The 22,847-nt window shown below is 41.3% G+C and overlaps 1 protein-coding gene across 1 annotated transcript in view; it reads left to right on the top strand.

The window, feature by feature from the left end:
- Window positions 1-22,847, top strand: part of LOC101166699 (A disintegrin and metalloproteinase with thrombospondin motifs 7) — a 202,016-nt gene that overhangs the window by 128,032 nt on the left and 51,137 nt on the right. Inside the window, exons 16-20 of the mRNA XM_023952917.1 lie at window positions 5,682-5,820; window positions 11,614-11,740; window positions 16,376-16,589; window positions 17,989-19,647; window positions 20,485-20,637. Coding sequence (XP_023808685.1) covers window positions 5,682-5,820; window positions 11,614-11,740; window positions 16,376-16,589; window positions 17,989-19,647; window positions 20,485-20,637 — 2,292 coding nt within the window. The remainder of the gene's footprint in view (window positions 1-5,681; window positions 5,821-11,613; window positions 11,741-16,375; window positions 16,590-17,988; window positions 19,648-20,484; window positions 20,638-22,847) is intronic.

Genomic DNA, 22,847 nt, shown 5'->3' with positions numbered 1-22,847 from the left:
GGGGGGGTCACCTGGGGGAGTTGGGGTACTGTTCAGCAGGCTGACTGCAGTGGGGAAGAAGCTGTTCTTGTGGCGCGAGGTCCTGGTCCTGATGGACCGGAGCCTCTTGCCAGAAGGGAGGGGCCGAAAGAGATTATGTCCTGGATGAGAGGGGTTGGCTACAATCCTGGCTGCCCGCCTCCAGGTCCTGGAGATGTGCAGCTCCTGGAGAGACGGGAGGTGGCAGCCGATCACCTTCTCTGCTGAGTGGATGACGCGTTGCAGCTTGGCCTTGTCTCTGGCCGTGGCCGCAGCGAACCAGACTGTGATGGAGGACGTGAGGGTGGATTCGATGATGGCGGTGTAAAAGTCTACCAGGATCTTTTCAGGGAGGTGAAACTTCTTCAGCTGCCTCAGGAAGTACATCCTCTGCTGGACCTTCTTAGTGATGGAGCTGATGTTCTGCTCCCACTTGAGGTCCTGGCTGATGATGGTTCCCAGGAAGCAGAAGGACTCCACAGAGGTCACCGGGGAGTCACAGAGGATGACAGGGGGGAGGGGGGCTGGGGCCTTCCTCAAGTCCACTGTCATCTCCACTGTCTTCAGAGCATTAAGCTCCAGGTTGTTAGCGCTGCACTATGACACCAGCCTGGCTATTTCACTCCTGTAGGCCGACTCATCTCCGTCAGAGATGAGGCCGATGAGTGTGGTGTCGTCAGCAAACTTCAGGAGTTTGACAGACAGGTGACCAGCTGTGCAGCTGTTTGTGTACAGGGAGAGTAACAGGGGTGAAAGGACACAGCCCTGGGGGGAATCCGGTGCTTGTGGTCCGAGTATCTGAGACGAGCTTCCCCAGCCTCACATACTGCTGTCTGTCCGTCAGGAAGTCTGTGATCCACCTGCAGGTGGAGTCAGGCACATTCATCTTGGAGAGTTTTTAATACTAAGTCTAGACAGATTTAACACAGGTTTTTGGATGAAAAAGGATTTTTTATAAATCATCTGTTACACTTTTAAGTCTGAAAAAAATATGGAAGGCAGCAAACACAGATCCCTACCGTTTTTAATTTTTTTGTGCTGATATTTGAAAGATAAGTTATGCAAAAAAATAGGTGTTTGCAGTTTTGCCTAAAAAGACGTTTTCGGACCTTTTTGGATCAAATGTTGTCTAAAAGTTCACCTGTAACTTCAATCATTCTGAATTTTTTTAGGAAAACTAAACCACTTCAACTGTGATCTGCAAGGCAATGGTAAAACTATATTTTTTATGGAACAGCCTGCAGTGTTTCTTGTGGGGATCTTTTCTGCCAGGGCTTGCCGGCTTGGTCGGTGGTTGTTGCTGTTACCAATCCAGTTGATATGGTTCTCCATCTGTGTCTAAGTGATATAATCAGAATCAGAATCGTTTATTGTCATTGTACATGGGGATACAATGAAATTGCAGCAGCCTTGGAGTGAAGGAGTTACATAAAATAAAAATAAAAATAGAATAGAAAAAGAAATACTGTATTTACAACTCTTAACAAAAAATGAACAATATGGACAGAAACTGTTAAATATTAAATATTTGTGAATAAAATAGAATGGAATTACATGAGTTGCTGTGAGCACAGCTTAATAAATATCAAGTTATTGCACAGTGACCTGGTTAGACAGTCAGGATATTGCACGCATTGTAGTAAAATTAGAGTGAGGTGTGGTTGGTGGACGTATGTGCATTCCGTATGATAATTGCCTGTGGAAAAAAGCTGTTTCTTAGTCTGTTTGTCCTGGTTCAGATGGACCTGTACCTCCTTCCAGAGGGCAGCAGTTCAAACAGAGGGAAAGCAGAATGGGTGGAGTTAGTGGTGATGCTAGTCACTCTGCTGAGGCAGCGAGACTGGTAAATGTCCTTCAGTGAGGGGAGGGGGCAGCCGATGATCCTCTGCGCTGTCTTTACCATTCTCTGGAGACTCTGCCGTTCTGCTTCAGTGCAGTGGGAAAACCACACTGTGATGCCATAGGACAGAATGCTCTCAATGGTTGAGCGGTAGAACGTTACCAGCAGCTCCTGGCTGACGTCGTTCCTCCTAAGTTTTCTCAGGAAGTGCAGGCGTTGCTGGGCCTTCCTGATGACAGTCATGGTGTTGTTAGACCATGTGAGGTCAGCAGAGATGGTGGTGCCCAGGAGGGTGAAGCTGTGGACCCTCTCCACACAGTTTCCATCGATGTAGAGTGGGGGTGGATCTGTTCTGTTTTTTCTGAAGTCCAGGATGATCTCCTTGGTCTTGGTGGTGTTCAGGATGAGGTTATTAGCCTGACACCACCTTGAGAGTTTCAGGACTTCGTCTCTGTAGGCCGTCTCGTCGTCCCCAGAGATCAGCCCCACCACAGTAGTGTCGTCTGCAAACTTCACCACGGTGTTGCTGGTGTGGGCTGGTCTGCAGTCTGCTGTGTACAGTGTATACAGCAGAGGACTCAGCACACATCCCTGTGTGGAGCCTGTGCTCAGCGTCCGGGTGGAGGAGAGGTGGGGGTCAAGTTTGACTGTCTGTGGTCTGTTTGTCAGGAAGTCCTTGATCCACGAGCAGGTGAGTGGGTGGAGTCCTAGTTCAGACAGTTTGTTGACCAGAATGTCAGGAATGATTGTGTTAAAGGCTGAGCTATAGTCCACAAAGAGCATCCTGGCGTAGGTGTCTCTGTGTTCCAGGTGGCTCAGCGCAGTGTGGAGGGTGATGGAAATGGCATCATCCGTTGATCTGTTTGCTTTGTAAGCAAACTGGTGGGGGACGAAGATTGGAGGGAGGGAGTCTTTGATGTGTCCCAGGAGCAGCCGCTCCAGACACTTTGTGATGACAGCAGTGAGTGCAACTGGGCGGAAGTCCGTGAGGAAGGCTGTGGATGAGGACTTTTTGGGTATCGGGATGATAGTGGATGACTTCAGGCAAGCAGGGATGAAAGCCTGAGCTAGCGACAGGTTGAAGATTTTTGTGAAGACCTGGGAGAGTTGATCGGCGCAGGCCCGCAGAACCTTTCCGGGAACTCCATCAGGTCCCGCCGCTTTCCTGGGGTTTACCCTGCTGAACATCCGTGCCATCCGTGCCACGTCCATAAAGGCATTGTTTTTATATTTAGAGCTCTAAGCAACCAAACAGTTGTCTATATAAAAGAGCTTTTACAATTGTGCACTTTTAGCAGGCTGAAAAAATTATCTTTTTAAAATTGCCATTTCAAATGTGGGTTTTAAATTTTGTGTTCCATTTTTCTGTGCTTGTATTGGAAGGATTTGTTATTATTTTGTTTAAAAGTGCTACATATTGTATATACACATAATTTATTTAGAGAAATTTGCTATACGTTGTGTTTTTTGGTTTTGTAGTTTAATTTCATTGGATTTATATTAAGGAAAAGAAGTTGCAGCATTGATTAAAAAAGGATAAAAGAGACATTTACTGTCTAAGTCTTATGTTACATCTGTAGAACTGTACTGAGAGTTGGGTTTTGTTTTGGAGCACATTCATATGTTTTGTTTGTAAAAAAAAAAGATAAAATATTAGGTTAATTGCATTTTACATGACTAGAAAAGCAATGATTATTCATAAAAATCTATGAAAGACATACAAAACAAATGAAAAAGCAGTCTGCCCTCCCTCTTGTGTCTAAACTCTTGTCACCTCACTGCTGGGTTAGTTAGCATATGAACTGGCAGCTGGTGTGTGTGTGTGTGGGGGGGGGGGGGGGGGGGGGTGAAATTTGACTCCAGCAACAGGGATGATTGAGGAGCAGGCTGCAGCATGAGGAAAAGACTTAAGCATGTGAGAGGAAATGACATCCTACAGTTGACCAGTTCATTTTATATCTGTAAAGAATATTCAAGAAGCATTTAGACATGTTCAGCTATATGCGTGTGAAACTTGGTGTGGATATTTGAAGCATAAGTAATTTTAAAACACACTTGTTTGGAGTCCAGACGGAAAAAGCACAGGTTTTGGGATGAATCAGGATTTTTTTAAAATCATCTGTTTCACCTGGACTTCTGAAAAAAATATGGAAGGCAGCAAACACAGATCCCTACATTTAAAAAAATAAATGGTGTTGATATATGATGATTAAGTTATGAAAAAAAATAGGTGTTTGTAGTTTTGCCTAAAAAGACGTTTTCGGACCTTTTTGGATGTAATGCTCTCTAAGATGTCACCTGTAACTTCAATCATTCTGAATTTTTTTAGGAAGCAGTAGCACATAAATGCCTATGAAAGTTGAATTCCTGGTGCTGATAACCTAAACAGAATTTATGCTAAAAATCTTTGTTCAGTCCAAAATTTCATTAAAAAAATCAAGTGATGAAGTTTCTCGTAGACCCTATAGTGTTACATATCAAAGCTGGAGGTTATTAAAGGCATCTAATTCTGAAATCTCAGCTTCCTGAGACAAACGGCTGATTTATAATAAATTTCTATTATTTGGGTGCACATAATCGACCACTTCCTGTTACGCAGGCACCGTCAGGTGTACACCCATGAAACTTTACATGATGAGAGAGGACCCTTCTGAGTATCTCCAGTTTTAATTTCATGCACATCGGACAAAGCAAAGAGAAAATACAGGGCAGAATGTGCCCAATGCAATAACTAGGTGGCGCTATAGAGCTCGTCCAAGATTGTCATATCCATGGGTTCAGAATAGAAGCTTCTTCATATCCATTGAATTTCAGTGAGATTGGACAAGGAATGTGCACGTGAGAGCAACTTTTGTGTGCATAGCGAGATGCCCAACTTTGCAGCTCTGTCACGACCACACCCCCGCATTGAAAGTTATGGTTTTTTGTCAGAGTAAACTTCAATGGCTTTTCAACAGGTGGACGTCATTTTCAGGTGTGTCGGCTCATCCTACTCGGAGTAGTGATGCTCCAAGTAAAACATGTCATTTCCTCTTGCCAGCAGGTGGCGCTACACTTTTTCCAGATTTTTTCACTGCAGATGTGTTCAGAGTCAGACTACAATCATGCACATCAATTTTGGATCAGATTGGATTATGCATGGCTGAGTAATGGCCATTTTTCTTTTCATGGCGTGTTTTCGAAACGACCTCCAATTTTGACGCGCCGCCATGGTCACAAACATCCATAAAAACTTAAAAGCTTTGCAATTTAACATCGGACATGTGTCTAGTTTACAAAACCAAAGTTTGGAGTCATTACTCTCAAATCTCTAGGAGGAGTTCGTTCTAGAGCGAGGCCTGCAAATGACCAAAATACAGCAAAAATGACATATTGTCATCAAAATATCAGACTTCCTGTGCGACTGACAGCTTGGTCCCAAGAGACTTTTTTGTAGGTTTCTATCCGATGAACATGCCCTGTTAAAATCAGGTTTGTACTATAAAGCATATGGAGGTGCTCGCGAAAACAAATTTTGCAGGTGGCGCTATCGAGCCATTTTTGTTTACCTATGCCGTTCTCCTAGAAAATATGAAATTTTTCGCGACTCCTGATGTGTATACAAAATTTGGTGAGTTTTGGGGTATGTTAAAGGCCTCAAAAAGGCGACGGAAAAGTCGGAAGAATAATAATAATAATAATAATAATAATAATAAACCTAACAGATACAATAGGGTCCTTGCACTCCGTGCTCGGGCCCTAATAAAAACTTGTCTTTAGTGTTTTGTAAAAATAAAGAAATAAACTGATTTCTTAAACCTAAAAATTCTCATTTATGTCCTAGCTTCTTTTTCAGGAAACCAACCCAGGAGTACATTATGAGTACACCATCAGCCGAATTACTTCAGAAGACACAAACTCAGGGTCTGATTACTTCTGGAAATATGGCTCATGGACTGAATGCAGTGCTACTTGTGGAATCGGTATGAGACCTGACATTTTCATTTGTACATTTTAATGTCTATAGTTCGAAGAAAAAGTAACTGCTCTTTAACGAGAAATGAAATGTTATCTAAAACACCCACACTCAGAGTCTTCAGTGTTCAAATGTGTGCGTTTGAATGCTGAACCTTTTTGTCAAGGCAACCAAGATAAAAAGCATACTGGAATAGATTTGTACTATGGACAGAAAGAGGCATGCACTTTAGATGATGTTTTGTCCAAATCAGATTACGCTTTTTTTTTTTTTTTGCAGGCCAAAGAAATTTGAATCTCTGATACATGAGAGGAAGCCAAATCAATCAGAAATATTTATATGAAATAAACAACCAGTGCTGTTGTTCAAAGAGCAGACTCGTTTGAAAGAAAGTCTGCCAGGAAAGTAGTTTTTTTACTAAAATCGAAACTGGAAAGAGGTTCTTTTAAAAATCCTGTCTATATTTCTTGTTCTTTTGGTTTTCCTAAGCCTGGTTCTCTGAAGGGTGAATGGAACTAAAAATAATATTGGATCAAAATATTTTTGTCCCCTGACCTAGTAGCTTCTGCGTCACACCTACAAGCTTTTTCATCTGCTCCTGATTCACATTTTGAAAAAATAATTACTCAGAAAAGCAACTTTAAGCTTTAAGCTTTAAGCTTTTCTCTATGTAGGCCTGTGTTTAGTATGAGTTCACAGAAAAATAAAGTCCTGACAAGTTTTTCCTCCACTAAAGGTGTCAATTAGATTGTGTGATTAAGCAAAGAAAAAGTTGACTGAAAATTCCCCTCAACATGCATCACATTTTCAAACAAAAAGTTTGAAGTTGCCACAGTTTTGATTGATGAAACCTTTCCTAATATAATAATGATACATTTTTTTGTAAGTTAACCTCCAATTTTGTTGTCATAGTCTGTTGGGACAAAATGCAGCAATGTTGATCCATTTTTTCTCAATAATAAAGCCCCAAAAAAAATGTCCGCAATTCTACCAAAACCTTGGTAGCTGACATTGTCAGAGCACTTTGTGGAGTACTGCATACTTTTAGATGACTTGTGTGAACTTTTTCTTCGTGTGTGGTATTGAATTAAAACTCCTCGTACTTCTGGTTAATGCTTGTTTTCTCTTCAAAATCTGCACAAATCCTCAAACCAAAACAATAAGACTTCATTTTTAATAGAATTTTTTTTCACATTCTTTCACACTTTGAATTCCTTTTTTTAAATCAAGAACGAGTGAGACAAGCAGTTAAGCATATTGCTGCTCAAAGACCGCCGTCGATTTGTAAAACTGAACTTAGTCCGACCTCTTTACTTTGAAGAAGATTACACCTCATATCTCCCCTCACATCACATTTACCACCTTGATCTTTAAATGCTGTCTCATTTAACCGCCTGTACGGATGTTCCTTTCTGACATAATGGAGTTTCAGTCAATTTGCTTGCACCTCTTGACATTTGCTGCAAGGACAAAATCTGTAACATGATCTTTTTTTTTTTCATTGTTAGGTTACCACAAAAAAAGCTCTTAACAACGATGAATGCAGCACCATCAAAAAAACTCTTCTGTCATTTAAAGCCCCACTTCAATTAAAATGGTGATGTTAACATGGTTTTGTGATGTTTTTCTCTTGACGGAGGACATATATACAGAAAATGAACCTCAAAATTACAACTCTGAGTATTTCTTTATGCAAAATCAATTTTGTTAGAAATTAAGTATTTGGTCAAAGCTGTAATCGGCAGACAAGTTCCCTGATCCGCTCCATTCTGATGCTTCCACTTGCAGACAAATAGATCCATGTACATCTTTCTTTTCCTTGTCTGAGCTGGAATCTGGCTAATTGTACAGCTGGATAACTCCAATATTGCTCGCTATTTTTGTTGCACCGGCAATGTTAGATTAGGGGTGTGAAAATTGGCAGGGGGGATTGTAGATTGTATATAAATGGCTAAAAAAAAACTACACCATAAACTTTGACACCAGTTTTTTTTTTTTTTTTTTGATTGGTTGGTGCCAGTCTACCATTGACTGAAACCCTTTTAATAACATAAATTTACAATGAAGAAAGTAAACTCTACAAGGCAGTGAAACCGCAGATCTGGCAGACACAGCGGGATCTGTGACTTGGAAAACTGGTAAAACTTTGCAGATAGCTGAAGGCGCCCACCTGTCACTCAGCTTGACTCTGACCTTAATTATGCATAACTTTAAGGCCTTAATCATATGCAGCTTTTAACTTATAAAAAAAAACAGCCACTTGCTGTGAAGGTTTAATCTGAGGAAAATTTGCAATAAACCAAAGCAGTTTTTTCCCCCCGTTTCCTCTGCCTCCAAGTATTCATTTTGCTGTGAAAAGGTCAATGGGTAGTGACTCATCTAGGGAGCCTTAAGCAGCAGATCAAGTGGGTGCAATTTCAGGTCCTCACATGTTTACTTCATGTCTCAGCACCAGAATCTTGGCACTTTGTTAGTCCCATCACATCCATCAAAGCTTTAATATCGCCACAGTCCTGCAGGTCGATTAAGTTGTTTGACCAGATGCCTTTGGGGGGTTTCGAGGTCTAGATTGAAGTTCCCAGGGGGTCAAGTGGCAGTTACAAATCTGGAAAAGTGTTTACCACTCCACAGGAGCCCAGATCCGCTCTGTCCTTGGCTTTGAAACGCACCTGAGTTTTTCCCCTCAATACTTTGTTGTTGTTTTTACTTTTTTTGTACCTTTTCTTTATATAACTGTCCTTATTTCCTTTTGATTTCTACTTTTTAATGACACAGTAACCCAAAAGAGACTCTGACATATTTTTAACTCAATCCTAAAAAAAAACACAAATTTGTTCTAAATACTAATGACAATTTTATCTTTGTCAGGCTCCAACTCCCCAGCGATGCCTGACAAAATGAATTTGTGCTGATTTTAAATGGATAATGATGAGCTACAAGTTTTTGTATTTAATGTTAAACTGGGAAAGGAACGTTTCCTTAGAAAGATGAAGACTGCATGATGTAAAACTTAGGTTTGACACTTAAAAGTTTAGCTTTTACACTATAAATGCACTTCTCATGAATTTAAACCTTTTTCGTGTTTTTCTCGTGCCAGTTTCCGTTTTTACCATGGAAAAAGAAGCACTATTTAACAATCAACAGAGTATAAAGTTCAGGGTAAGAACTTCCAAACGGGTTCCCCTTTATTAAACTGTCAAAGCAACTGCAGCAGGCTATTTATCAAGGTAGCAACCTTTATGTGATGTGGCCAAAGTGAGCATTATTGGCTCTGATCTGCAACATTGTCTGTTAATAGACTCCTTTAATCTTAATCTGAGTTTCTACAGTGAGACAGAAACGAAATCAATAGAAGTTCTGTTCAAACAAAATAGTTCTGGACTTGACAGCATGTTCAGTGACAAAGCACTAAACCCACTTAACACAGCTGTGCTCTCAAAGAGAATTCTCAAGGATGACAGTCCATCTCCACATTTCAGCCTTGTCAAATCTATTTGTGTTAGCACTTACAAAAGGTGTGAGCTACACAGACTGTACAGAAGATCACTTAAACTCACAAGCACCCAATGTTGCAGGAACCTAGATGCATTTGTTTCAGTCAAAGTGCAATGTTCCATCGAAAGCAGTAATTTTTCTAAAAATCCTTCCACAGACGTAGATAACTTTAGACAGAACCAAAGACTAAGCTATACCGCTGCAGTTGATGCCAGAGTATTTCTAGTGGTCTTTTAATTATGATTTAGCCAAAATACAAAATAAACTGTCATTTTCAAGGACATAGTTTCTGCAGAGCAGCAATAGTTCATTAGAAATTTTTTCTAGGACTTGTGGGCAGGAACATTGGCACAGACCCCGCCCACACTTCCCATCATCCCTTTGTTTACACTCTCCCCCACTAGCTTACAACCCCTCACACCCCCAGCGATGTGCAACAAAAATGGCTAGCAATATTGGAGTTATCCGAACTCTTAAGACAGATGCCAGGTCGGACAAGGAAAACGAAGACGTACATGGAACTAGTCGTGTGCAAGTGGATGCATCAGAATGGAGCGGAGCAGGGAGCTTATGGCCTGCTGTAGTAGCCTCTCCATATCACACTTGCAAGCTTTTACCAGTGCCATTTTTTGTCTGCTCCTGACTCACAATAATATGAATTAAGGAATACTCAGAAATGCAATTTTTAGCAGAATTTTCTTTATAATATACAGTATGTTACTGTAAACAGTAAATACAGTATGAAAAACACAATTTTTATCAATGCAACTTAAATTACAAGCTCATTTCAGCCATAAATGTCTGTAAATTTTCTTGAAATTATGCTACTTATACATTTCCGATTGTGTGTTTTAACAGTTTTGTATGTTATCTGTCATGGTTTCAATTAAACTAATTAGTTGTCTTCTTTTTTAATATCCCCAAAAGTGAGGAGTCTGCATTGTTTTATCCAGTTTTTTGTTAGCGATTTCTGGGCGTCCTTAACCCTTGTGCTATCTTAGATGACCCCACTCTTAAATTGACATGTTCTCCCTACCATGACAAAGGTGGTTAGGTGGAAAAATTTCATGTAATCCATGGACACCAGTGAAGATCACAAATCATTGAAGAAAAAAGGTTCAGAGCACTGTTTAGTGGGTCTAAATGACCCAACTCCCAATGTTAAAGTGCCTAGGATAGCACAAGGGTTAATGTGTCCCCTATCATCTCAAAATGTGTCTTTGTGAAATGTGAATTGAATGAAGTGGATCTGTTGACTCTGCAACTTAAAATTCTCACTAAGTTGGTCCAAAAGATTTTTTTTAGATTTATTTTAGAGAAAAATCATTTCAATTGATTATTTTTATTACATCTGGTTTGCTGAGATGGATGTAATATTATAGTCTCACAGCACCAGGACTATAGTGCTTGCAGAACTATCCCAGCCTCTGAAGCCTAAATGTAGAGAGAGCAATAAAACTGCATTAATCAGGGTTTAAAAAGCAAATATGACATTTGCATCCTGATGCAAAAAGATAATTTTTAGTTTTTTGTCATGTTGCATGGAGGGCTATCAGTTGTTTTTCTGTGCTTGAGGGAAAAATACTCATCATGCTTTCTCAGATACACCACATCGCACATCTTCAGTGTCCCTGTTTAACCCCCCTGCAGAATCCATCAGAGAGAAACTTTACCAGAAGGCAGGATCACATATTGTCATTTGTTTAGTAAGTTAAGAACTGGAAAAAACATTACCCGGGGTTGCTTTAATTCCTCCTGTTTTTTTTTTCTTCTCAGGCCTGAAAGATCCACTTTGAGAATAACTTTTATTTCCGTGAAACAGTCTTGACCTTGTAGAAATTTCTGTGATGGAGTAAATTAGCTTTGAGACCTGAACTGCGGGCTGGTTGTTGTTTTCTGCTTCAACAAAGCGTAATTCCCTGCAGCAAGGTGAGAGGAGGGGAGAGAATGAGATAAACCTGCCACAGCCTGAGGACACAAGTTTTAAGATTTGCAGCTGCATGTACAGGTGTTTGAAACCTCAATGTGTCACTTCTCCGTGTGATAGTTGCTGAGATGTGCTTCTGAGCAAGCAGCTCTGTTTAGCGGGATTATTATTTCTCACTTCAGCAAAACTCAGCTTTCTTTCACTGCAAGAACAGGGCTTTTAGGAAACATATATTTGATCAGATTTAGAGTCTTTTTCCCTGGTATAAATAGATTTAAAGGGTTTTCAATATTTTTTTCTCCTGACATGTGATGCTTCTTTGTTATTACATATTTTATAAGAATCTGAAGCTTTTTTGTCCTCTTACTGGCATTCCAGGTGTTCAAAGGCGTGCTGTCTTCTGTGTGGAAAAGACAACTGGGTTAGTAGAGGATCACTTTTGTGAGCCTTCCCTCCGGCCTGAGGATAACCACATCAGCTGCATCAAGGATCCATGTCCTGCCATGTGAGTCTGCTTCCCCACCAGATTGACTCCAGTCTCTGCATACAGACACATAAACTACTGAACACATAAATCTTTTTAGTGTTAAGTTGAAAATTGGTATTTTAAAAGTTATTGCTTCCTTTTTTTCCCCTTTTTTGTTGTATTACTTAAAGATTGGTGTTGTAGCATTTTTCTCACAATGGCGATACAGACATAGATGGAGAAAATTAATCTTAAAATATATTTCTGATCACCGGTATGTCTTCATATAAATTGTAGTGAATCAAACGCTGACAAAAATAGCCGTATGAAAAAACCTTTAGGTGTGACGCAGAAGCTACAGTGCGCTGGCTACAAGCTCCCTGTTCTGCTCCATTCTGATGCATCCACTTGCAGACAAATACATCCATGTACGTCTCTGTTTTCCTCATCTGAGCTGGAATCTGGATCCAAACTGCACAGGTGGATAGCTCCAATATTTGTTGCACTAGTTATGTTGGGTTGAGGTGTGAGAGGGTGTAAGCTAGCGGGGGAGAGTATGAACAAAGGGATAATGGGAAATGAGGGCAGGCTCACTCCGTGCCAACAGTTCCGCCCACAACTCAGAAGTGAATTTCTAATGAACCACTGCAGCTCTGGAGAAAGAAAATGTGTTCAGAAAACAACCATTTTTTTTTTCATTTTGCCTAAAAACTGTATAATTATAACAAAAAGACCACCGGGAACACTTTTACAATACATCAGAAGAGGATTGAAGTGGGACTTGTACTTGTTTTATATTATTTGTTACATGTACATTAGAAAAGTAGAAAAAAAACGGGCAAACACAGTCTATTCAGAAATATATCATTATTGTTGCAATATTTTGACTACCTACAACTTTATAGGCAGTGGCTGTTGTTTTTTTTCAGGGTTAATTTGGAGAAAGTCAAACTTTAGCTTCTTGTCCTTAATGGCATCAGGTTTTGAAGCACCACAGTGGGATCATATTTACTGCAGCTTTATTTTTATTTTATTTTTTCTTCTGCTGCTGTTGATCTGAAAAAGTTCAAAGACGTTATGTGAGGCAAATCGGATGAATCAATGCAGGCGCTTTCTGCTTTGTGCTTTAACAAGCCTTCACCAGCAGTTTTGTCTCTAAACCAAAGGATCAGACGTGATTACTGATTTCTGTTGCTGTAAATCGGTCATTTCATGCTTCAAATGAATTTCTGTACAACTGTTTACTGGTTATGTGCTGCCTTTTTTAGTAAACTTAGAATTTTTGAGGCCTTCTTTTTAATCAGTTTGGTATTTAATTGGTTCTTTAAAACAAGCAAACTTGGTCATCCTAAAAAGAAGGAAAAAAACGCACAACAAACTTTTTTGTGACATTTTTTTCTTTTGATGAATTTGCCTTCAACTTGCCAGATTTTATTGTTTCCACAAAGACTTACTGAAAATAATCTTCATGGTTTTAAATCATTATTTATGCTAGGCTACATAGTCTGTCTAAATTTGTCCTCTTTCAAATGGCACCACATTTGTAAGAAAAATGCATTTGTGTGATGAACAGCAAAAATGACTCTTTGTGTTTCATCCATGAAAAATTTGCCATTTCTTTTCTGCCAAACAGCGTATTCTGCAATCGACTCTTGCTTTGTGTTTGGTCAATTGAATGATTGAAGTTTGAAAAAACAGGACATTTTGGAATGTTCCAGTCTGGAAAGACGTGTTTGTTGGGCCTGATAGAGAAGGATTGTCATGGCATGTCTCCTAGCAGCCCTGTGAGATTGGAAATTGGCTGTGTTGTTTGTTCTCAATTCGTGGGTATGGAACCTACAGCCATATTGTCCTTTAACTCTTAAATGCAATCTGTTGCAGACAAACTTTTGTAAGTGCGAGTGCTGTCAAAGTGAGGAAATGCTCTTCATGCAGACACCCACTCTGTGGCCTGTCTCTGACCTCCCACTTTGTATGGCAGAGTGCTGTAATTTAACGATAGAACCAGGGCTCACTCCAAATGTTGCAACTTTGTGTTGCAGCTTGAAGTTGCTTTATCCTGTTGGCTGTATGCAGATCAGTCAAGTGTTGCATGACGGTTGTTGGAGCAGACACCTATTACGCACTGAAGCAGGGCCCACCTGACTGAAAACACCTTGAAGGTATGAGAAGCTCAAAACATGAGTCAATAACATCAGCTATAAAAGCTGTTTGGCTTTGGCACAGAAGGTTGGGCAAATCTTTTATGTGCGCTACCTGAATATGTGCTGCTCATCCCACGAATGCATGTTTTTTACAAATGTGGCTTCATTTAAAAGGGAGATAGACATGTTTTTCAACAGTATAAGATTTGTGGTCGGTTAAGATGCTACAATAGCACAACGATCATCAAACACCTTGTGCTATGTTTAGATCTGCAGGAAAAACCTTCACAAACTATAGCTTGAGCAGACTGTTTTAATAATCAGCACCAGAAATGACGACTGGCCTACTTTCTAAAGTCTGTCAATAGCGTTGGATAAAGGCAATGCATATGTTTTATTGGAGCAGAGCACATTAAAAAGGGTCCAGAATACATGGTAAGACAGGAGTGATGAGTGACTAAGAGGAGCTCTCAATCTCACATCAAAGACAGGTCATTTATTGACAAACTAACTCCTCCATCGTGTGCTATAGTGCATGAAATATCTATATTCACCGGCCACTTAATTTGGTGCATCTTGCTAGTAGCAGGTTGGATGCCTTTTAGGCTTCAGAACTGCCTTAATTCTAGGTGGCATCAATTCAGCAAGTTACTGGAAACATTCCTTTAGAGAGTTTGGTCCATATTGACATGATAGCATCACACAGTTGCTGCAGATTTGTCGGCTGTACATCCATGATGCCAATCTCCCGTTCCACCACAACCTAAAAGTGCTGTATTGGGTTGAGATCTGGTGATTGTTGAGGCAATTTGAGTCCAGTGAACTCATTGTCACGTACAAGAAACCAGTCTGAGAGGATTCAAGCTTTATGACATGGCACCTTATCCTGCTGGAAGTAGCCATCAGAAGATGGTACACTGTGGTCATAAAGGGATGGACAAGGTCAACAACAATACTCAGGTAGACTGTGGCGTTGGAACCATGCTCAATTGGTACTAAGGGGCCCAAAGTGTGCCAAGAAAATATTCTCCACATCATGACATCACCACCACCAGCCTGAACCGTTGATACAAGGCAGGATGGATCCATGCTTTTATGTTGTTGATGCCAAATTCTGACCCTACCATCCAAATGTGGCAGCAGAAATGGAGACTCATCAGTCCAGGCATCATTTTTCCAATGTGTGAATTATAGCCTCAGTTTCCTGTTCTTATCTGACAGGAGTGACACTGGGTATGGTCTTCTGCTGCTGTAGTCCATCTGCCTCAAGGTTAGACCTGTTATGCGTTCAGAGATGCTTTTCTGCAGTCCTCGGTTGTAACCAGTGGTTATTTGAGTTACTGTTGGAACCAGACTAGTCATCCTCTTCTGACCTCTGGCATCAACAAGGTATTTCTGCCCACAGAACTGCCACTCACTGGATATTTTCTCTTTGTTGGGCCATTCTCTGTAAACCCTAGAGATGGTTGTGGGTGAAAATCCCAGTAGATCAGCAGTTTCTAAAATCCTCAGATCAGCACATCTAGCACCTACAACAATGACATGTTCAAAGTCACTTCAATAATCTTTCTTCCCTATTCTAATGCTCCGTTTGAACTGTAGCAGATCATCTTGACCATGTCCACATGTTTAAATGCATAAAGCTGCTGCCGTGCCATTAGCTCATTAGCAATTTGGGTTAATGAGCAGTTGGACAGGTGTCCCTAATAAAGTGTCCAGTGAGTGTACGTGTCTTTATGCAATCACACAGACTTCTGTCCCACGTTGTTAAAAGCATGAACATCTGTGATTTCTAATATTGCCTTTAATGTTAACCTGTAATTCATCATTGGATTCTCATCACATGATCAGCTTTTGAATACAAAGGCACCAAAGGGATTTTTTGAGGGATAACTGCACATCCAAAAATTACTTTTTCTATCTGCTTTTCCTGATTTTACAAGTAGAGCTCAAATTTAACCCGTGCCCTTTTGTAATGAGAGCCAATCAGCAGTGGGTTGTAACACAAATTAAATGAATTAACTCTGTATGTATTAGTATAGACTACAAAACCAACACATTTTTGATGATTACAGCAACACAAATGAAATGTACTGATTAAAAACAAAACCTTACATCAAAGAAAATTCAGAAGATATGAGAAATGTCCTTCTCTTTTTCTGGCTTTGAGAGAAAAAATTATTTGCAAAACTCACGCACAACAGGTTTGTTCAGCAATTGAGAGAAAAATAACCACTCAAGAATGAAAGTTTCGGGTTAGAAGTTTAGTTTCTTGTGTTAGAGGAAACTGATACAACTAGCAGGTAACTAAGACTTCCTGGTTAAGTAATAATACCCATCAGTAAAATGATAGTACAAGGTAACATCCTTGAGATGTTTGTATTCATGAGCTGTCCTGCACACTATCAATACACTATCAATACCGAGGCAACTTTCCAAGGCTGCATTTCACAGCATTCTCCTGTCAATGCCTATCTCACATGAAGAATTTAATTGAAAATCGTTGTGTCCTTTGTGTCTCTGTGAGCAGATGGTGGGTTGGAGATTGGCAGAAATGCTCTGCAAGCTGTGGAAGCCTGGGCCTGACAAAAAGGACAGTTTTGTGCATCCAAGCTGTGAGCGCAGAGGAGCAGAAAGCGCTGGAACCCAGCTTTTGTGCTCACATCCCCAAGCCGGAGTCCATTTCCTCCTGCAACACACTTATGCCTTGCCCAGCTGACTGGAACACAGGCAGATGGTCAAAGGTGAGTTCAATTTGCCTGATGTCACTTCCCACAGGGAGAATCAGATGGTTTTACATCAAGAGAGAAATATATTACTTAGACATTTTTGTATCCATTCGGTTACTTTGGGAGAACAAATCTCTTGTTCTCTAGATTTTTAAAATGCAATCCTTTGTCTCACTCTTCTGAGAAGGTGTAGAAAAATGTTGGCTCAGATCTTTGCGTCTAGCTGAAAAGTTAACATTTTCTTTTCTACTTAAAAAAAAACTCTGATCTTTGGAAAAGTTTTGAGAGTCATTAAAGTTAAAAGTTCTCACACTGAGGCCTGGGATTATAGTTCTGCTTTGCTGACTGCTGTAGAAATTGGCCAGGAGATGTGTAACATCTCTCAATCAACTTTAACTCTGAACCAGTGTCAACTAAACGTATAAAACGTCCAGTAGATTTGAACAAAATGCCCCCAGTGCACATACAGTTTCATTACTTCAAGCTTTCCTTTGTGTTTTCATGCTGTTAGATGCTAATTTTTACAACAAATTTTCTTTTATATTTTCTGCCAAATACAGTTTATCTCATTCCTGCACCACTTTTCACCACAGGAGTTGCCATAAAAGGTTGTTTGGCTGCCTTTGGGAAACCTTTTTTTTGTCTTTCCAAAGAACACTTTAGAATGTGGTGGAATTTCACAACAACCCTGCTGACTTCACCAAGTCCTTGAAAGAAAAAAATGTTTTACCCCAAGGTTATTTTGCCTTTTGTAAATTACTTGTATTTTTGTAAACTGAAACGATATAATTACAGAAACTTTAGGTAAATAGTCAACACATATTAGGCTGTTGTAGTAGAAATTGCTGGAATGCTAATGTGTTAAAATAAGTTATTTATCACAGCTGGCTCTGCCTCATTACTCTTAACAAAAATCACAGCAATTTCCTAGATTTGGTCTTGTGTTTTTTGTTACAAATTTATTAAAAGACTTTAAAACACAATTCTTTTTTGTGTTATAAACTCATATGAAGATCCTTTTCTATCATAAGACAACTTAGATTGAATTCAAGTTTTCAAAAAGTTGTCCCTAAATAATTATAAAAGCTTTTTTGCTATTCTGATTGCACATTCAGAGGTTTTGTTAGTTTGAAGACCCACCCTGATCATCTTTTGAACTGCTTAAAAGCGTTCCCAGTGGTCTTTTAATTATGATTATGCCATTTTCAGCCAAAAATGAAAAATGAAAAAAACTGTTGTTTTTTAGAACATAGTTTCTGCTTAAGTGTCTTTTTTATCATCAGAAAAATTGCACAAGAACATGTTAAAAGCACTAAAAATACAAGTTTCATCTGAGTGGGTCTTAAAGCACATTTTCAGTTTAAAGGTCTGGAAAAATACTTGTGATCCTTACAGTTGCTGTTCTTTCATGCAGTGTTCACATACCTGTGGAAATGGAGTTCGCCAGCGTAACGTGACCTGCAGCAGAAACACCGGTGTCGACTGTGATCCCCAAAAGAAGCCTTTAGCTGTCACCGAGTGCTACATTCAAGACTGTTTGCAGCTTGGCGACAATTTTGGAGACAGTGAAGGGTCTGGAAGCGGCATGTCAAGCAATGAAGTGCAGAATGAAATCAACCCCATTCCTGAGCTCAAAACTCCTCTAAAGCCCGGCAGAGGCCAGTCAAGAAATCCCAATGTGAATTTTGACTTCCACTACCACAATAACATCGAACGCACTGAAGAAAACAACGTTCAAGTTGATGATTTTTATTATGATTATAACTTTATTGACTTTCATGAGGATTTGTCTGAGGATTTTAGGAGCCGTGAAAAGAATTTAGAGGACAGCCACAGATTGCTTTCGGAGGTCGAGCAAACACACAGCGTTGGAGCTGATGCTCGTGTGGACACTGGAAACACAACAATAGCTGCTTCAGCTGCTCCAAATGTTTCAGATATATATGATTTAAAACACATGGAGCCTCAGAACATAACAGGAGACGATATAAAACATATTTCTACAACAGAAAATTCAAAGGATGCTAATGACTTTCTGTCAGAGGACTATCTGTTGCCTGTATCTAATACTTATTTGCCGCCATTGTCCAAAACGCCACGTTCACAAATAGCAAAAGGGGAACATGAAAGTGTGTTGTGGCCGGAGAGCATAATTACATCAGGGCTGCTTGTCACTACAGAGCATCCAGCACAAGATGAAACATGGGAGGAATCTGGGGATGAGACTGAAAATGCCTATGATGATTCCAGAGCGGAGGAAAATCACTCACAAGGTTTCACGGTGACTGCAGTGCATCCTGCCCCCACTCGCATACATCAAACCACCACCGACATCACATCCACCATGGAGATTAACAGCAAGTCTTTGTCTTTGGAAGAAAAAAATGATGTCACATCCAAACCTTTAGACCAGCCAGCAGAAACAGAAATTCCAGTTAGGACCGGAATCCACCTTAAGGAAATATTTCAGACAACGACTGCTATTCCAAGTGCTTTTACACTGGAAGATTTGGAAATGGATCCAAATATTCTGGAAGCTCAACGTAACTCGTGGGATAATGACCTCAGCACATTGCCTCCTCCGTCTACTTTTCTTCCGAGTTTACTCCTACAAACCTCAGGTAACCAGTGGGTATCAGAAAACTTCAGATTATTAACTGGAACAGAAAATATGCCTCCCACCAACACCAGGGGAGACGCTCAACCTCCCGCAACTGACGTACTGACAGCCAGCGTTAAAGCAATCTCTCCAAATCCTGCCTTTGGGAAAACAACTGGAACAGATTCTACATACCAGCCTCACTTATTTTATCAAACGGAATATGACTACAGTGAAATCCTAGACTCCTCTACAGTAGGGAGCAACATAAATCCTGATCTCATACACCAAGCTGCAACAAACACGCAAGCCACAACTCAGAGCAGTCTAACACCTGCACATCACGTGGAACAAGCAACACCTACTGTTCCCATTATCTCAACCAATGCACCAAGTCTGTGGCCACGTACCGTCCCATCATCTGTGGAGGCCAGTGGTGGAGCTGGGCACTGGGTAGCTGGAAACTGGAGTGCTGTAAGTGCATCTATTTACACACATTCACTCACAAACGGAGATTAAAAATGTAATGAACAAGTAAATTTGCATTACTCACATTAAAACCAGTTTCAGTGTAAAAAACAAACAAACTACATTTATCTAAAGTGAGTTCATACGTTTGTGGATGTTAGATGCATTGTGTGCATCCAACCTGATATTTACAATGTCAGAGAGGGTAGGTAGAGGGTAAAAGGGCAATCCTGTACAACCCAATGTTTCAAAGAATCACAGAAAATAAATTTTATTGATTTGTTCGTTGACGAAACCTTTTGATGAAATCCACAAAAAATATTTTGCAATATAAGAGATATAGATTCTATATTTTATTATTGGTTTGGTGATTTGGTAAGTTGTTGGTCACAGCAATGTTAGCTTGAGATGTAATAATAATAACGAGTGTTCAGAAAAAATCCCCTTAACTCAAATTTGATCCACACATTTTTGGCATGGCGTAACTGTTTTATGAAGAATTTATTATCAACAAATTTTGTATTCCTCCAATTCAATTTATATTCCTCCAAGATGCAATAAAGTCAATGTAAATTAACTGACAGTTATAAGACGGACTTCTCACGCAATGGAGACGCAACGCAGACAGACCAGTGTAAATTCAAGGTAAGTTATATACATACAATGGGTTTTTAGGGAAAGTTTTAATCATGCAAATGAGATAGGGGTCTCAAAAATGTGTGTATTAAATATGATACAAATGGCCTTATAGGATTAATGATCATTTCAGAAAATGTTACTAAAGCACTTTATAGGCTTCCAGGCCCTGAAACAATATTTGTTATAAAACACATGTGTGGGCAGTGCTCCACCAGCTGTGGACTGGGTGCCGTCTGGAGAGCAGTGACTTGCAGCACCGGAAAGGACTCTGACTGCCATTCATCCAAGAAGCCTCCACCAGCCCGACAGTGTTACCTTCGTCCGTGCTCAATGTGGAAGGTCGGGGAATGGAGTAAGGTGAGACTGTTTGGTTTATTCTTTCAAAACATAAATATTCTAATGTTGCTCTGGTGTATCCAATGTGTGCTTGCCTTTGTACAGCATCTGTTTTTTTGTAATGTTCTTTTTTGTTTATTAAAATATGCAACTTAGATAGGACAGCAACAGCAGTTTGTTCTAAAGTAACTTAACCTTACTAATTTATTTGACATGCTGGTGGCAAAGAAAGTTTGGTCAGATATGCACTATGGTAAGATTGTCTCATTTATAATCATTGACTGAAAAACAGCAGATAGCCAGAGTGCTGGAGTCACGACTTGTGTACAAAAATCTATAATTTCATATATCTTTGTTTTTTTTTTTTTTACTTGTCCTGTCCAACAGCTAGGCAGACAGATGAGAGCTGAGGGCCTCTTGTGTTGGATATTTTTTACTTTAACAAGAGGGGTTATTAATCTTCAGACAAACCAAAGGTATGTCTGAATAAACCCCTTTTGTAATTGAGGCCAAACTTTATTAATTTCAATCATGTTTGAAAATCTTTGGTGTTGGACCGGACGGAAAAGGAAAGAGGGGAAGAAGAGAGAGGGATGTTAGAGAGGGGGGGGTAGGAGGGTGATAATAGGAGGGGAAGGGGGATAAGACCATGAAGCAGCATAAAGCAACAAGTTTACTGGTTGTTAATCATTATGGTAAGGTTCAAATGTAGTACAAAAAGGGCGGGGCCTATCAACACACACTCAAATGTTATAAACACACCTGCTAGCTGCAAAAATGTCCACCTGTCGACATGTACACAAAATAGATAGTGTTCACACACGCATACCTATGCCTTTAAACCAACTAGTGTGAAATATTTCAGTCATTCAATCATGCAAACTGTTAGTGCAAAGGTGAGCTAACACCTGTGCTCAGGTGAGTGTTTATATTCTGCTAAAATGGATGGTGGAACGTGACAAGAAGGAGGGAGAGTGCCCAGCCATCCCCACCCCAAGACCCCCACTGCAGCGGCAGCCGAAATCCCCCCAACGCCACACAGGAACCGGCAGGGAACAACCGCCGCCCGGGCGACAAAGCCCGACACCCAGGCCAGGGCCAGCAGGACCGCCGCAAGGCCCCCAGAGCCAGAGAGCAGGGAGGCACGGAGGGAAAGAGAGCGCCGCCCCAGCCCAACCAGGAGAGCAGCCCCCCCGCCGCGCCGGGAGCGCCCAACGCAGGGCCCCACCGGAGAAGGACGCCCACAGCCCCAGACGAGCACCCCACCACCACCCAGGAGTTCCGGGCATCCCCCCGCCCCTACCCCAGGTACGAGCCAGGACCCCCCAAGGGAGACCCGCTCCGCACTCCAGGCAGCCATCCGCCCGGCCCACGGTTGGTCCAGGGAGGAGCGAGGCAGGGGCCCGCCGCCCCCGCCCAGGAGGGGGGAACCCCGGGGAAAAAAGAGGGCCCACAAGGGGTGTTGTAAATATGGCCCGACCAGGCTCGGCCACAATTGGAAATTTGGCGGGGCCCAGCACTCAGGAGCAAGGACCAGAACCCACCCCCCAGGGACACGAACACCCCCGGCTCAGATGTAATGTGAACCCCCCCACCGTGCGGAGAGAGCACCGCCGGGCCCAGGGAGCCAGCACCCAAGGGACACGGCCGCCATCGCCAAGGGGGCCGCACCCCCCACCAGGGAAGGGGTAGGGGACAGATGGACCCAGGTCCCACCTTCCTTGCAAAATGTGTGTGCGTGTATGTGTGTTTGAAAGGGTGTGTGTGTGTTTATGTTGGAATGTATATATTGAAGGGGGAGGGGTGTGTGTACTAAGGGGGGTGCAGTTAAAATTGGCGAGTAGGGCACTAAGGGGACATCTCCTGATTACTCACAGTGACGTCCCCTCACCCTCCCCACCAAGGGGCCCTAAATGTCTATGGTGCGGTTAAAATTGGCGGGTAGGGTGCCAGGAGGACATCTGCTGCTTGCTGGCAGTGATGTCCAAGCACCCCCCCTACCAAGGACCCTACATGTCTAAGGTGCAAATAAAACCGAAAGAAGGGGGGCCCACTCCATACGGCAACCATAGGAGGGGGGCAACTGCCAAGTAGCCCCCCCCCCCAAGGCGCATCGCAGGCTAGACCCCCCACCCCCTCACCCTAATATGAGGTTATATGAGGAAGGGGGTAAGTTGGGGACAGCTGGTAGACTGTCCCCCGGTGGTCAAACAGCTGTCCCCCAGCCCCCC

This window comes from Oryzias latipes, chromosome 3, assembly GCF_002234675.1.
Source record: "Oryzias latipes chromosome 3, ASM223467v1".
NCBI classification, from domain to species: domain Eukaryota; kingdom Metazoa; phylum Chordata; class Actinopteri; order Beloniformes; family Adrianichthyidae; genus Oryzias; species Oryzias latipes.
This window is presented reverse-complemented; position numbering and strand designations above follow the sequence as displayed.